The sequence below is a fragment of the Ips typographus genome, linkage group LG3 (assembly GCF_016097725.1).
Source record: "Ips typographus isolate SLU linkage group LG3, UJ_Ityp_2.0, whole genome shotgun sequence".
Classification (NCBI taxonomy): domain Eukaryota; kingdom Metazoa; phylum Arthropoda; class Insecta; order Coleoptera; family Curculionidae; genus Ips; species Ips typographus.
In genome coordinates, this window is record NC_138424.1 from 12,387,827 (window position 1) to 12,404,051 (window position 16,225).

Sequence of the window (16,225 nt, forward strand, 5' to 3'; positions counted from 1 at the left end):
TTAGCGACAAGTCGCTACGAATGGCAACCCTGGGAACAGATTTCTTGAAACAGATAATTTTTGAAACTGGAACAGTTTGTACCTGTTATTTGAAATAGACTGTTCCAAACATCTCTAGTTCGGTCGGCCGGGAAAAACCGAACTCCACAATGTAACGCGCGGCGCATCACCTGTTTACCAGCTCGCGAGTCGCGACGGCGCGATGTTGCTTCGTTTACGCTACCGCGGCTGCGCGCTGAACCTTTATCGATCGCGGCGGTGCGTTCACCATTCTGTCGCGAAGACGCATTGTAACTTAAGCGTGTGAGGCTGAACTAATACTACATATTAACAAAAAAAATTAGTAACTTCGTTACAGTATTAAAAATCACCAAAAAAACTAACAGCTAAATCAATAATAAATTTGACATTTAAATGCTTAGTACAGGGTGATTGATTGAATTTTGACCACCCCCTTAACTTCCATAATTTTGATTTTAGCAAAAAACGTTAAATACAAAACTAGTAGATATTTAGGTCTACTTTATTCTTAGCTAAACAGTTATTATACAGGGTGTCCCAAATTTGAGTAACGAACCAAACTTATGTTTTTTTATCCGATATTTGAATTCTACGTCAATTTCTGGGCCTAATTGATGTAAAATGTCTGTATCGATATTCAACTGTTTCCGCAGCAGCGTCCTTGATGACAGTTATTATACAGGGTGTTCCAAATTTTAGTAACTAAATTAACCCTTAATCAAATAGTCGAGGAAACATTGTTAAAGTAACAGATACTGCTGTGGAAACAGTTGAATATCGATACAGACATTTTACATCAATTAGGCCTAAAATTTGACGTAGAATTCAAATATCGGATAAAAAGTTGGTCATTGTATTTAAAAAAACATAAGTTTGGATCGTTAATCAAATTTGGGACACCCTGTATAATAACTGTTTATCTAAGACTAAAGTAGACCTAAATATCTTCTTGTTTCGTATTTAACGTTTTTTGCTAAAATCAAAATTAAATAAGTTAAGAGGGTGGTCAAAATTCACTCAATCAAGGACGCTGCTGCGGAAATAGTTGAATATCGATACTGACATTTTACATCAATTAGGCCTAGAATTTGGCGTAGAATTCAAATATCGGATAAAAAGTTGGTCATTGTATTTAAAAAAACATAAGTTTGGATCGTTACTCAAATTTGGGACACCCTGTATAATAACTGTTTATCTAAAAATAAAGTAGACCTAAATATCTACTAGTTTTGTATTTAACGTTTTTTGCTAAAATCAAAATTAAGAAAGTTAAGGGGGTGGTCAAAATTCAATCAATCACCCTGTACGTTTGACGGTACTGGGTTTGAATCCATCGAAGGAACTAACAATTTAATCTTTTCCGCGCACGATTTTATTACTCTAATAACAGTTTGGCAAATTACGCAGAACATGTTTGCAATAGTTGATAGGTCCCGTTGTATTCCAACTATAAGTGCATTTTTTTTTGCAGGCATACTTATTTTCAAATCTGGATCCACTGCTGGATCGTCCTCGGGCTCGTCCTTACCCCCTTGGGGGGGGCAAAAAGTTTTTGAAGTGTTAGTCAACCGGTTTAATATAAGAAGGATTGTTTTCTCTTCACTGTTTGGATCCACGTTTAGATTTTGTTGTTTTTCTGTATCAGTTTCGACGATCACATTATCTGAAGTAGAATCCTCTGAAATCTCGTCTCCCTGAGAACTCTTTGTTGGTAAATCTGTCTTTTTGAGTGACAATGATTCGGATTTTAAAGGAGGTTTTTTTAAAAAATTAGCCATTTCCAAAAGTTGAAGTGCAAATTTGATATCGTATCCGCTATACAGCAACATGTTTTTGATGTACACTGGCAAAACAGTGTTAGTACGCTGTTCAAATTCCTTGAATAATTTGAAGGGGTTTTCAGGCGGATTGCAAGAAATTCGTGAATTGTCATCTAAAAAAAAAAATAAAAATGTAAGCAATTAACTTCCTCGTTGACTTCAGTACAACACAAATGCAACTTATGTTATACAGGGTGGCCCCTATTCGTTGGTTTTACGGGGTACAGAGCAAACGGTAATAAATAGAAAAAATGTAGTATAGAAGTTACGAGCTCGAGTTTTATCTAGTCTACTTATTTGTTTCTAAATTTTTGGAAATTGACCGTACAGTAGTCGCGACGCGATAATCCGAACCTGCGGTAATCCGGATGCTTCCGTAATCCGGATGGTCTAATTCTTGCCATTTAGTACGTTGTAGTCCGGATTTTCGTTGTTTTGGTAATCCGGACGAAAAAAAGCGTCATATACGCAAAGATTGCATAACCAGTTGATTTGTGTTTATCGCATTACGCCTTCAGTAATCTCAAGAGCAAGTGCAGGGTGACTTCATAAACGTAATCATAAAACGTTATCTCTCAAAGAAAAGTCTAGTATCATTGATATTATGAATTAAACAAAGGAACAAGTACGGTGTGGGTACTTCAACAATCAGCGATATCATAGACTAAATGATAAGTACAGACAACCAGCGCAATGTAATTAAAATGGCACCCAAAAAGGAAGCCGTTTACGCTTCAAGGGTTTCCTAACGTATTTCGGCCGATTCAGTTGTAGGTAAACTCTAAGAGATGGCGCTAATACAGCTCATTTGTGGGTACTGATGTCCACAAATAAAAGGAGGCAGAAATGCAACTCCTTTTAATAAATTAATGTATAAACGGATATGAAGGCGAGTACTAGAGTTTTGCGACTAACTCTTGAACGCTCAAGTCTCTGACTGACAGTCAACAACAATAATAACGAAACGGTTGCTGAACACGTCACTGAATGAAAGTCCGTCGTGCCGTGGAACTTCAGGTAAGCAAGGCTGGCCCCAGGTGGTCAGGGAAAGGCATAGTGACCGCCACAGGTACTCCCCCCCAAGTGACTTGGCCATAGTCCAGTTCAACCTGCCTGGTCACTGAAACGGACCTTCTTCTTGCGGGAGTAGGTGGGTAAGTTCTTGGACTGGACATCGCACGATGAAGGCCGGCTTAAGCCGCTCCGTTGAGACTGTCACGGCTTCGCCTTGGATCTTGATCTTGAAAACCACGTCGGAAATATGTTCAAGAACTTCGTAGGGGCCTTCATATGATGGTTGCAAAGGTTTATTCATAGCATCAACTCTAAGAAAACATGAGAACAAGTGATCAAAACTTGGTGAACAAAAGCGGCTTTCTTATGATGATGAGCGGCAGGAATTGAACGAATTAATTGCATGTGTTGCCTAAATTTTTCAAGAAAAGGTTGAGGATCAGCGAGCATATCGACATCTGTGAAGAACTCTCCAGGAAGTCGTAACGTAGAACTTCAGGTAAGCAAGGTTGGCCCCAGGTGGTCAGGGAAAGGCATAGTGACCGCCACACGTCATTGCAGACATAGTTGCCAACTTTCGCAGTATTTCCTATAATCCGCTTTCTTTTGTTATCTCATCTAAACTGCGTAAGGAAGCTTGATTTTTTCAAATAAATTTGAGTTAAATTACTCGTATTTTGAAAACTAAACAAGATAAGAATTTCTGGTTTGAGGAATCAATAATTAAGATTCTATTTATATTAAGTCACAGGACTTTTTTTTAACGTCAAAACAGAATCCTGAAGGTCACGTGACCGTTTTTTACTTTAAACCGGTACACTAAATCACGTATCTATTTGTAAGATTGAAATGTCATTTTTAACGCAACGTGACAGTTTGTATGTTTAGACTATTTTTTTTCAAATCGCGTGACTTTTTTAACGTTAAAACAGATCCTGAAGGTCACGTGACTCTTTTAAGATTAAAAATGGAATTTATAATGTCACATGACAGTTTTAAATGTCATTTGAAGGATCACGTAATCGTTTTTCAGTTTAAACTGATATTTTTTAAAGACACGTGACCCTATTGACAGTGCAAATGGCCACGTGACAATTTTCAATTATTTTAACGTCAAAAAAAAACCTAAAGGTCACGTGACTGTTTTAGATGTCAAAGTATTATATAAGAGTCACCTGAATCCTTATAATGTGCAAATGGTCACGTGACAATTTTCAAAAATAAAATATATTTTTAAAGGTCACGTCACTCTTTACAGTTCATAAAGTCGCATAACGATTTTCAATAATCAAACATTTTTTTAAAAAGTCACGTGACTCTTTTTTAATGTCAAACCGAAATCCTGAAGGTCACGTGACTGTAAATAAAGAAATAATGTTTAAAGAGTCACGTGACCGTTCTTCAGTTTGAACTGATATTTTTTAAATGACGTGGCTCCTTTTAATGTCTAAATGGTCACGTGACGATTTTCAATACTCAAATTTAATTTTTTAGTCCACGTGACTCTTTTTTAACTTCAAAACGGATCCTAAAGGTCACGTGACTCTTTTAAGATTAAAAATTGATTTTATAGTGTTACATGATAGTTTTTAATGTCAAAATGTTATTTAAAGGATCACATGCTCGTTTATCAGTTTAGACTGATATTTTTAAAGACATACGTTACTTTCTTTATAATGCATTTTCAATTAAAACGTGTTCACGTCAAACCAGAATCCTAAAGGTAACGTGACTGTTTTAGATGTTAAAAATATTATTTGAGGGTCACGTGACTCTTATTTAATGCCAAAACGGAACTCTGAAGATCACGTGACTGTAAATGACAAAATATTATTTGACGGGTCACGTGACTATTTTCAATAATTAAATTTAATTTTAAAGATTACGTGACCGTTTTTTAGTTTTAAACTCTAAATCTAGTGACTCATTTTAAGATACAAATGGTCATGTGACTGTTTTAAGATTAAACATGGAATTCATAATGTATTAAATATAAAATAACCCTTGATAAATATTAAATTTAAACTAATAACAAATGACTAAACTAAAAATACAACGAAGTGAAACACAATAATTAAAGAAAACACACACAAAATCTGTTATTTTTTGCCTAGCAACAAAACAAAAAATATGATTTGTCAACTAGACAACGCCGCATTAAAACTGATGTTTTCCAACAGTCAAAAGATGGGAATTGCTGCGTCTGGCTTTAAAATTACTCAAATATGCGGTTAGTGGTGCCATCTCACGCTGCTTACTTAAAAATTCAGTTCCATTGCCACTGTTTGTCTATACTTATCTTTTAGTCTATGGATTAAAAAAACGCGGATAAAATAAACGGGTAGATACAAATGCACCAAACGGAAAAAAATTAAACCTATTTATTACCTTACGTTTATTTCAGACATCTTTTACAATGCGTTTCCGGTCCAGGAAGAAGGAAAACCTTAAGACAAGCAGAGTATCCGAAGATGGAGAGTAAATTCCACTCGTGGTTTTTAGATCTCAGAAATCGGCACGTTCCTATTTCTTCCGAATTTTTAGCAGCAAAAGCTAAGCAACTCTACGTAAAATATTATGGCAATGAAAATTTTAGTGCAAGCAGAGGTTGGATTGCAAACTTCCGAAAGAGGTGCGGTATCCGGCGCCTTAAAATCTGCGGTAAAAAGTTATCGTGACAATGCTGCTCTTCAGCCATAAAAATATGATGAACTGGATCGAACGATAAAATATCTCGGCTTACAGCCGTCTCAGATTTACAATGCTGATGAATCAGGCTTATTCTGGAAGTTGCTTCTGGAGCAAACGCTGGTAAGCGCTAATGAAAAATCCGCCCCAGGAAGAAAGACTAGTAAGGAGCGAATTACATTCTTAGCATGTTGTAATTCTGATGGCAGTCACAGACTGAAACTAAAAAAAAAATAAAAAATCGAAAAACCCTAGAGCATTCAAAAATGCAGTGTTGTCTGTCTTTTATAAATCTACTACCAACGCTTGGATGACTGCAGTTGTTTTCAAACAATGGTTTGATGAAAACTTTGTTCCACAAGTAAGAAGGTTTCTGAGAGACCAAAACATGCCAGAAAAATTGCTGTTATTAATAGATAATGCATCTAGTCACTGAGTAAAAATGAACTTACTAGTGACGAGTAAAGTCTCTACCCCCAAATACCATTGCCTTAATTCAACCTATGGATCAAAATGCTATTCGCTTGACTAAACTTTTTTACCGTAAAATCCTTCTAAAAGACAGAATTCGCTCATCAGCAGAAAAAATCGACGAAGTTCATGCAATGCTCGACATAGGCGATGCCGATATAAATGAAGCTGACGTTGTCGACTGGATTGACGGTGATGCAGTATTAACGCAAGGCGAATGTCTAGGTGATGAGGATGAAAATTATGACTCAGATGATGACATCGAAGTTTTAGAAAGTGTTCCAGTGAAGGCTAGAAATGAAGATGCTGTGAAAAGTTTTAACGTTTGTTTACAGTGGGCCGCAGAAAACGACGCCCCTTTGATGGAAATAATGACTCTACGAAAACTAAAAGAAACGGCTTTTGAAATGCAGCAACGATCCTGTTGAAAAACTATGTCACTCTGAAATTCCCCCGGATTGTCTCTGACGATTCTTTGTATATCTGGATAAAGATGGTTTTGTAACATATCTAGATAACGTTCACCGGTAAGATTCTGATCAATAAATATGGGACCGACAAAATGGTTTCCAAGTATACACATTTAAGCCAGCCTAAACATTTATTTTCTGTGGAAATTGTGTATGGGTTTCTCGAAATACGTGTGGGTTCACATCAATACCGAACATTACGATATTTGGTTGGGCCAATTATTTTACCTAATCGCTTGAACGGTGCAAGTTATTTGCTCTTCCTGCAAAACACTCTTTCAGAGCTTCTTGAAGATTTATCTATTCAATTGCAACTTGATATGTAGTATATGCACGATGGTGCGCCTCCGCTGTTTTCTATGAACAATAGATCCAGTTTCAAAATCGATGGATAGGTCGCGGAAAAAATAAGTGTGATTTTGTTCTCTGAGGGACTTTAAAAGACTTTGTATTCTCAACTAGAGACTTTGCTTTTTCAAACTAGAAAAGATTTATGGAATCGTATCAGTAAAAAATCTACCATTATAAAAAATGACATTCGATTACAGCCGAAAAATCGTGAGTAATCGAATATGAGTAATTTCCAAATCTTACTTTTTTTCTTTCTATTACCGTTTGCTGTGTACCCTGAAAATACAACAAAAAGGGGCCACTGTACAATTTTGCAATAAGTTGAAAAATATTAAACCGAGTATCAAACATTTTTGCAGTAGTTAGTTGGTCCCATTGAATTTCAAGTGAAAGTATTTTTTTTTTGCAAGCGTAATTTTTTTTTAAATCTGTATCCCTTGCTGGATGGTCCTTACCTTCTTGCGGGGGACATAAAGTATTTGAAGTTTTATTCAAGCAGTTTGATATATTCTTCTTGATTTTTTTCTCTTCACTGTTTGGATCCACGTTTAGATTTTGTTGTTTTCCTGTACCAGTTTCGACGATCACATTATCTGAAGTAGAATCCTCTGAAATCTCGTCTGAAATAGTAGGACCAAGTTTTGAGTTAAATTTTCTTTTTTCTGCACCCTGAGAACTCTTTGTTGGTAAATCTGTCTTTTTGAGTAACAATGATTTAGATTTTAAAGGAGGTTTTTTAAAAAAATTAACCATTTCAAAAATCATCTTTTTGTGACCAGGCAAAATTGTAAACTGATCGGGCTTATCTTTAAACAATCCATAATAGTTTTCCAAGTTTGGTTGGTCAGCAACAATTGAGGAAAAACTGCTTTTTACAAATTGCTCTAAAGTTTCAAAATCATCGTTTGTCAACCGTTGAAGTGCAAATTTGGTATCGTATCCGCTATACAGCAACATGTTTTTGATGTACACTGGCAAAACAGTGTTAGTACCCTGTTCAAATTCCTTGAATAATTTGAAGCGATTTTCAGTCGGATTGCAAGAAATTCGTGAATTGTCATCTAAAAAAAAAATAAAAATGTAAGCAATTAACTTCCTCGTTGACTTCAGTACAACACAAATGCAACTTATGTTATACAGGTTGGCCCATATTCGTTGGTTTTACGGGGTACAGAGCAAACGGTAATAAATAGAAAAAATGTAGTATAGAAGTTACGAGCTCGAGTTTTAATCTAGTCTACTTATTTATTTCTAAATTTTTGGAAATTGACCGTACAGTAGTCGCGACGCGATAATCCGAACCTGCGGTAATCTGGATGGTCTAATTCTTGCCATTTAGTACGTTGTAGTCCGGATTTTTGTTGTTTTGGTAATCCGGACGAAAAAAAGCGTCATATACGCAAAGGTTGCATAACCAGTTGATTTGTGTTTATCGCATTACGCCTTCAGTAATCTCAAGAGCAAGTGCAGGGTGACTTCATAAACGTAATCATAAAACGTTATCTCTCAAAGAAAAGTCTAGTATCATTGATATTATGAATTAAACAAAGGAACAAGTACGGTGTGGGTACTTCAACAATCAGCGATATCATAGACTAAATGATAAGTACAGACAACCAGCGCAATGTAATTAAAGTGGCACCCAAAAAGGAAGCCGTTTACGCTTCAAGGGCTTCTTAATGTATTTAGGCCGATTCAGTTGTGGTAAACTCTAAGAGATGGCGCTAATACAGCTCGTCACTGCAGACATAGTTGCCAACTTTATAATCCGCTTTCTTTTGCTATCTCATCTTAACTGCGTAAGAAAGCTTGATTTTTTCAAATAAATTTGAGTTAAATTACTCGTATTTTGAAAACTAAACAAGATAAGAATTTCTGGTTTGAGGAATCAATAATAAACATTCTATTTATTTTAAGTCACAGGACTTTTTTTTAACGTCAAAACAGAATCCTAAAGGTCACGTGACCGTTTTTTACTTTTAAACTGATACACTAAATCACGTATCTATTTGTAAGATTGAAATGTCATTTTTAACGCCACGTGACATTTTGTATGTTTAGACAATTTTCCAATTCAATCCTGAAACGTGACTCCTTTTAATTTCCAAATGGTCACGTGACGATTTTCAATACTCAAATTAAATTTTTAGTCCACGTGACTCTTTTTAACTTCAAAACGGATCCTAAAGGTCACGTGACTCTTTTAAGATTAAAAATTGATTTTATAATGTCACATTACAGTTTTTAATGTCAAAATGTTATTTAAAGGATCACATGCTCGTTTTTCAGTTTAGACTGATATTTATTTCTATACGTATATTCTGATACGTATTTTTAAAGACATACGTTACTTTCTTTATAATGCATTTTCAATTAAAACGTGTTCACGTCAAACCAGAATCCTAAAGGTAACGTGACTGTTTTAGATGTTAAAAATATTATTTGAAGAGTCACGTGACTCTTTTTACAGTTCATAAAGTCGCATGACAATTTTTAATACTGAAATTTTATTTTTAAAGGTCACGTGACTCTTATTTAATGCCAAAACGGATCCCTGAAGATCACGTGATTGTAAATGACAAAATATTATTTGACGGGTCACGTGACTATTTTCAATAATTCGATTTAATTTTAAAGATTACGTGACCGTTTTTTAGTTTTAAACTCTAAATCTAGTGACTCATTTTAAGATACAAATGGTCACGTGACTGTTTTAAGATTAAACATGGAATTCATAATGTATTAAATATAAAATAACCCTTGATAAATATTAAAATTAAACTAATAACATATAACTAAACTAAAAATACAACGAAGTGAAACACAATAACTAAAGAAAACACATACAAAATCTGTTATTTTTTGCCTAGAAACAAAACAAAAAATATGATTTGTCAACTAGACAACGCCGCATTAAAACTGATGTTTTCCAACAGTCAAAGATGGGAATTGCTGCGTCTGGCTTTAAAATTACGCAAATATGCGTTTAGTGGTGCCATCTCACGCTGCTTACTTAAAAATTCAGTTCCATTGCCACTGTTTGTCTATTCTTATCTTTTAGTCTATGGCGATATTAAAAAAACGCGGATAAAATAAACGGGTCGATACAAATGCACCAAACGGAAAAAAAATTAAATCTATTTATTACTTTACGTTTATTTCAGACATCTTTTACAATGCGTTTCCGGTCCAGGAAGAAGGAAAACCTTAAGACAAGCAGTGTATCCGAAGATGGAGAGTAAATTGCACTCGTGGTTCTTAGATCTCAGAAATCGGCATGTTCCTATTTCTTCCGAATTTTTAGCAGCAAAAGCTAAGCAACTCTACGTAAAATATTATGGCAATGAAAATTTTAGTGCAAGCAGAGGTTGGATTGCAAACTTCCGAAAGAGGTACGGTATCCGGCGCCTTAAAATCTGCGGTAAAAAGTTATCGTGACAATGCTGCTGTTCAGCCATACATCGATGAACTGGATCGAACGATAAAATCTCTCGGCTTACAGCCGTCTCAGATTTACAATGCTGATGAATCAGGCTTATTCTGGAAGTTGCTTCTGGAGCAAACGCTGGTAAGCGCTAATGAAAAATCCGCCCCAGGAAGAAAGACTAGTAAAGAGCGAATTACATAATTCTGATGGCAGTCACAGACTGAAACTTTTAGTAATCGGGAAATCCAAAAACCCTAGAGCCTTCAAAAATGCAGTGTTACCTATAGTTTATAAATCTACTGCCAACGCTTGGATGACTGCAGTTGTTTTCAAACAATGGTTTGAAGAAAACTTTGTTCCACAAGTAAGAAAGTTTCTGAGAGACCAAAACATGCTAGAAAAAGCGCTGTTATTAAGGGCATCGGTAAAGCAAAACGTCTTATGGGAGATTCAATGCATTTTATGACAATCTTTTAACCCAAATTAAAAAAAAACTAGGCTAATTATTGCTGTTTTTTAAACGGCATATGAAAGAAGACACTTGCTAGAATGTGCGAAAGTCAATATAATTTTAATAGTACGTCAATTAAAATATTTAGAAGCATTTTAACAAAATGCTAAAATTACCATAATTTTCAAGTCACTATTTTTCCTACCTGCAAAACTTTTTTGGTGACAAAAATAACTTTTGCACATTCCCTAAACCTTTAGCTATTTAATAAAAAAAAATCACGCAAATAAGTTAAAAATTAAAGTCGTAATTTGGGTTAAAAGATAGGACTAAAAAGTTGCTCGAATTTCGGAGCGGAAATCTTGCATCTTTGTTCCATATCACTCTAGGAGCATGGTCGCTTAAACAGTAATGTCTGCGTTAATACTGCCGTAGTTTTATCGACAGAAACAAAGAACGAACACTGTTTTTTATATATTTTTCTACACGTAGGCCAAGCATCGCGATCGAAAAACGTAAAGTCTTTACCGATCCCCTTAATAGATAATGCATCTAGTCACTGCAGTGAAAATGAACTTACTAGTGACAACGGTAAAAATGTGATGAAGTTTCTGCCCCCAAATACCACTGCCTTAATTCAACCTATGGATCAAAATGCTATTCGCTTGACTAAACTTTTTTACCGTAAAAGCCTTCTAGCTGAAATTTTGCCCAACAATAGGCATTTACGAAAATTAGACCTGCTAATTCCATTTGGATTAGCTTACAGCTGATAAACTTCAGTTATTGTAAATTAAATTAAAGTAAAAAAAAATCTTCTAAAAAAGTCAACTAATCAGCCCTTTCTACTTTTTGTGGTGAAAAATATAGGTAATAAAAATTAAAGTTTATAGTAAATCACCCAGAAACCCCACATAGACTGCAAATGTGTCATGTTTTCGCAAATAATTCGAAAATGAGGGCAGATACGACAAATCTCCAAGAGATAAAACATTTCTTAAATTGAACAACAAATTTAAAAATTTGTTCTGTTGAAGTCGGTGGCGCACCATAAAAAAGTTCGGGGGTAAAAAGAGGTATGTCCTTAGGAAAAAAGTTGGATTATCTACGGGTAAAGGGTCTAAACAGTAGCCGAAGTTTAATATTTGAGCAAAATATCTCATAAACTGTAGGAGTTAAAGAGAAAACACCAATATGTTTTTAAATTTTAACACCATGTATCTTGTTAACCATGGGCATGAGAAAAAAAGTTATTCGGCAACTCGACTTGTTTTGAGGTCCTCTACACGCCCCTGATCTGTGTCCATAATGTTGTGAATCACCCTGTTTAGGGTGTTCGATTAAAAAAATGTTACCTACTTCATTATCTGCGAACTTAAAAGTTAGGGCAAAAGTGACTAGTTCACTAGATTTTACGCGAAAAACCCTACAAGTAACAGTTTTTAGTTTTTTGGTAACTTATGGGACAGCTGAAAAATCGTGAGTAATCAAATATGAGTAATTTCCAAAAATTCCCCGTAAATTCGAAACAAATAAAAATAGCGCAATTCTCATTGGACCAGCAGACTAAGCTCGAATATTTCCCTCATGTGTTAAATGTCCCATATGAGCAGTGCATTTTCACCAGAATGACAGCGACAATTCCACTCATGTACAAAAAATGCCATATATACGTCATCAAAACACGGTTTGCTATCGGCTAATAAGGAAGGAAGAGAGTTTGCTAGCGGATAAAAAAATCGGATACATTTTGCTGTTGATTTCATCGTTTCCAGGGATTTTCACTACACTTCTATTGTTGCAATGTCTCACCTTGAGATTTTTGCTGTTGATTTCATCGGTCATTTTCATATTTTTTTCTAAAACAGCCCTCCACCTTCGGTGTCGGGCTCTTTCGCCAAAAAAATATGAAAATAAACTCATGCAGTTAAGAGATAACAAGTTTTCACGCAAAATTATCGGTAATTTTTATGCACTTGTGCAATTACCCCCGATAATTGCATTCTAAAGTGATAATTGCATTTCGATAATTGCACTGTACGTATCTATAACGACTGCATTGTTGTAGAGCCTATTGCTAGTACACTAATTGTTGTCCTGGCGCAGTTTTTTGACTTTTTATAACCAAACAATGTCAAACGCGATGTCAACAAAAATTAATGAACAGTTTGGAACTTGCTCATTGGGCTCCATTGAGCAATCTATAGTTGTAGCAAAACCAAAACATTTTCTTTATTTGGGAAATATTCCCCAAAATTACATTCGTGCCTTAAAAATGACCTGATAATTCTTCGTTCAAACTTGTTATCTTTGCAAACTGCATTCGGTCATTTTCATATTTTTTTCTAAAAAAGCCTCTTTTGCCAAAAAAATATGAAAATAAACTCATGCAGTTAACGGAGAAAAAGTTTTCATGCAAAATTATCGGTAATTTTTATGCACTCGTGCAATTACCCCCGATAATCCAGCTCCTATCACCTATCTTACTTTTTTTATTTCTATTACCGTTTGCTGTGTACCCTGAAAAATCAACAAAAAGGGGCCACTGTACAATTTTGCAATAAGTTGAAAAATATTAAACCGAGTATCAAACTGTATATTTTAAAAATATACCGTTTGCATTGTATGGCAAATAAAACTTACCTGTTTCTGTAGAACTCGCCATTGTGCCGCCTTTCTTCACCTCCTGCCGCGCGTCACTAAATTCAATTTATTTTGCTGATGCCAGGAAAGCGCAAAAAGCAAATGACGCCGGACTGTAATCTGCCCCGAGATTCCGCTATCTCTGTTCAGAAAAACACCGTGAGCGAAATAAAAGGTTACATATCTGAAAATACCTATCAAACACGTTCCTTTACCCTAAGGGCGTGCGCGCACTGAGCGACCAGGTCGCAACGGCCAGGTCGCTGCGACCATAAATATCATTATAGCAAACGGTGCAACACGTACTACCGACTGCGACCAGCGGGTCGCAACGGCCAACGCAAGCCATTGCGACGTGCACACGACCTGTGGATCGCTGCGACCAACAAAATACATGGTGTTGGTTGGGTGGAAACGCATTGACGGCCAGACAACAACGGCCAAAGTGTCAGCGCATCACTTTGCGAAATTTATTTTGCCATGGCATTGAAAAAATCATGCGAATTTGATACCGAACAATTTATATTGGAAATTCAGAAGCGATCATCTTTATGGGACTTATCTAGTGAAGACTTCATTCAGCAACCGGGTTTTGAAAAAAAAGCATTGGGAGGAATTGGTTGAAATTTTTGGGGACGAGGAACTTAATGATGAGGAAAAGAGAAAACTAGGTAATTAAAATAACCTACCCACAGAAGAATATGTCAACACTATTATATATTTTATATATGGTACTTTATTTTATCTAGTTTAGATGCAATTATTCTGCCAGACAACTTTTCCTTCATTTTAGAGTATTCAGCAAACAAATCTCTATATTTCGTTGAAGGACGGTTTCCCCGCTCAATATTCCCTATTGGTACATTTTGAATTCCTGGTGTTCCCACAGTTAATGTATCTTCAAATTTGTAACCATCTTTGGTACGTACATAGTTATGTAAGATGCAGCAAGCTTTTATGATGTCTATTGCAAAACTTCTTTTGACATTAAGTGGACGATGGAAAATTCGCCATTTATTAGCCAGTATCACAAAAGTGCACTCAATAAAACGTCTAGCTCTAGATAGTCGATAATTAAATATTCTCTTTTGCACACTTCAGTTTTTTCCTCCGTAAGGACGCATTATATGCTCCGATAATCCGAATGCCCCATCACCAACCAAAACAAACGGCATTGACTCTTGCCTAGAACTTCTACGGCCCCAATGCAGTTAGGAAAATTTGCTCGATTTTTGAAACCATTTTATCTTTTAAATTATCCCAAATTGCTTTACAAACTTGCTCTACTATTTCTCTAACTGTAGTTATCCCAAGTCTATAGGCATAATGCACTTCAACAAAAGAACATCCTGTGGCAAGATATCTGTAACAAGAAAAATTATTTATTTGGACTAAATTTTAATGTAATTTTGTTGTAGGAGTAACTCTTCAAACAAGATGGAGAAGTATCAGAGACGAATATACGAGAGAAATAAGAAGAGTAAAAAAACTCAAGTCTGGTTCAGCAGCTGAACGCAAAAGTCCATACGTTTATGCAGCTCAACTGTCATTCTTAAACAAATGTTCTTCTGGAATTACAACAACGGGTTCAAATACTCAGGAGACAGCTAGCTATGTGCTTGAGACTGAAAACAAAAAACCGGATGGACCATATGACGTTGAGGACGACTTTATAAGGAAAAAAAGCAAGCAAAAGAAAAAAGAAAATGCAGACATGGAATTGGCTGCTACTTTAAAAGCCTCCTTGGAAAGTAGAGAGAAAAGAGAAGCTGAGGCGGAAGGAGACTCAGATCGTCTGTTTCTACTATCTTTACTACCATATTTGAAGAAAATTCCAGAAAACGAGAAACTGACAACTAGACTTGAGTTAATGAATGTAATTAACAAAAAATTACAGATTATTTCAGCGAACAACCGTTCTCAAACTTGCCAGCCAAACTTTACTAGTTCGAGTTCTCATAGAACGCCATTTGGATCTTCTGCGTCTACCCAGTTAGCCCAGAACTTCTGCCCGCAGTATACAGATCAGTCAATGCAAATACCTCGCCAAAGTCAATGGAGCCAAAATTCTTCTTCCGTCAAAACAGACACACTTTGTTACCTCTCCGGAATCTACACTTTTGGAGCTTTTTTAATAATTATTATACTATCAAACTAAAAATAAAGTAATCCAGTTTCACCTACCTTAAAGCCACAAGTAATTTTTCTTTTGGAGAAATAGATTTTCTCATTTGTGTATCTGAACCTTTTAACGACTGGCCTAATGTTTGTAACAGCTCATCAAAGGATTTTACAGACATCCGCGTATAGTTAGTAAACTTGTCGTCGTATTTTCGCAAGTCTTCATAAAACGTTTTAAACATTCCATTTTGACTGCGAGTTTGTATCAAAGGGTGCACACATAACCTTTTTTTTTTTCTTTTTTTCCCGTCGGAGAAGATACACAATAGTTGCTACTTGTTCGGCATTCATTTTTCAACTGCACAAAAATTGGTCGTTAGGCCAGACGCACCTATAAACGCAAATCTAAAAAGTCGCAACGACCTGGCCGTTGCGACCTGGTCGCTCAGTGCGCCCAGTCGCGATATGGCTGCGTATTTCCGTACTAGTGAGCGGATATCCATTTATTTTTATGGTTTTGATTCTATCCGTCTTTTGACGATACGGTCCGTAACGTGCCGTGACGGACTAATGGGCGACAAGCTTTATTTGTATGACACATTCGAAGTTTTTACTTTTATAAAAATTGACAGAAAGATAGGATTTTAACCTAACTTTTCCACTTGGAAAAGGTAAATAAGTAAAAAGTAAACAGAAAACATACTAGGAGTTTTTTTTGGTATTTGTATAAAATAGATCATAAATGTTC

The 16,225-nt window shown here is 35.7% G+C and overlaps 2 protein-coding genes across 2 annotated transcripts; one reads left to right on the forward strand and one right to left on the reverse strand.

Annotated features, from left to right (window-relative positions):
- Positions 1 to 327: 327 nt before the first annotated feature.
- On the reverse strand, positions 328 to 13,506 carry LOC145725948 (uncharacterized). Its single transcript, XM_081974879.1, has 3 exons — positions 13,357 to 13,506; positions 7,291 to 7,896; positions 328 to 1,954 (listed from the first exon to the last, which is right to left on the reverse strand). Exons 1-3 carry the CDS (start codon positions 13,376 to 13,378, stop codon positions 1,314 to 1,316), a joined length of 1,269 nt encoding a protein of 422 aa, XP_081831005.1. The 5' UTR covers positions 13,379 to 13,506; the 3' UTR covers positions 328 to 1,313.
- A 343-nt stretch (positions 13,507 to 13,849) lies between these two features.
- Positions 13,850 to 15,636, forward strand: LOC145725900 (uncharacterized; the record flags this gene model as incomplete). The annotated part of the gene is made up of 2 exons (XM_081974817.1): positions 13,850 to 14,027; positions 14,775 to 15,636. Coding segments are annotated over 2 exons (918 nt in total), but the record flags the coding sequence as incomplete, so codon positions are not given.
- Between the last annotated feature and the right edge of the window lie 589 nt (positions 15,637 to 16,225).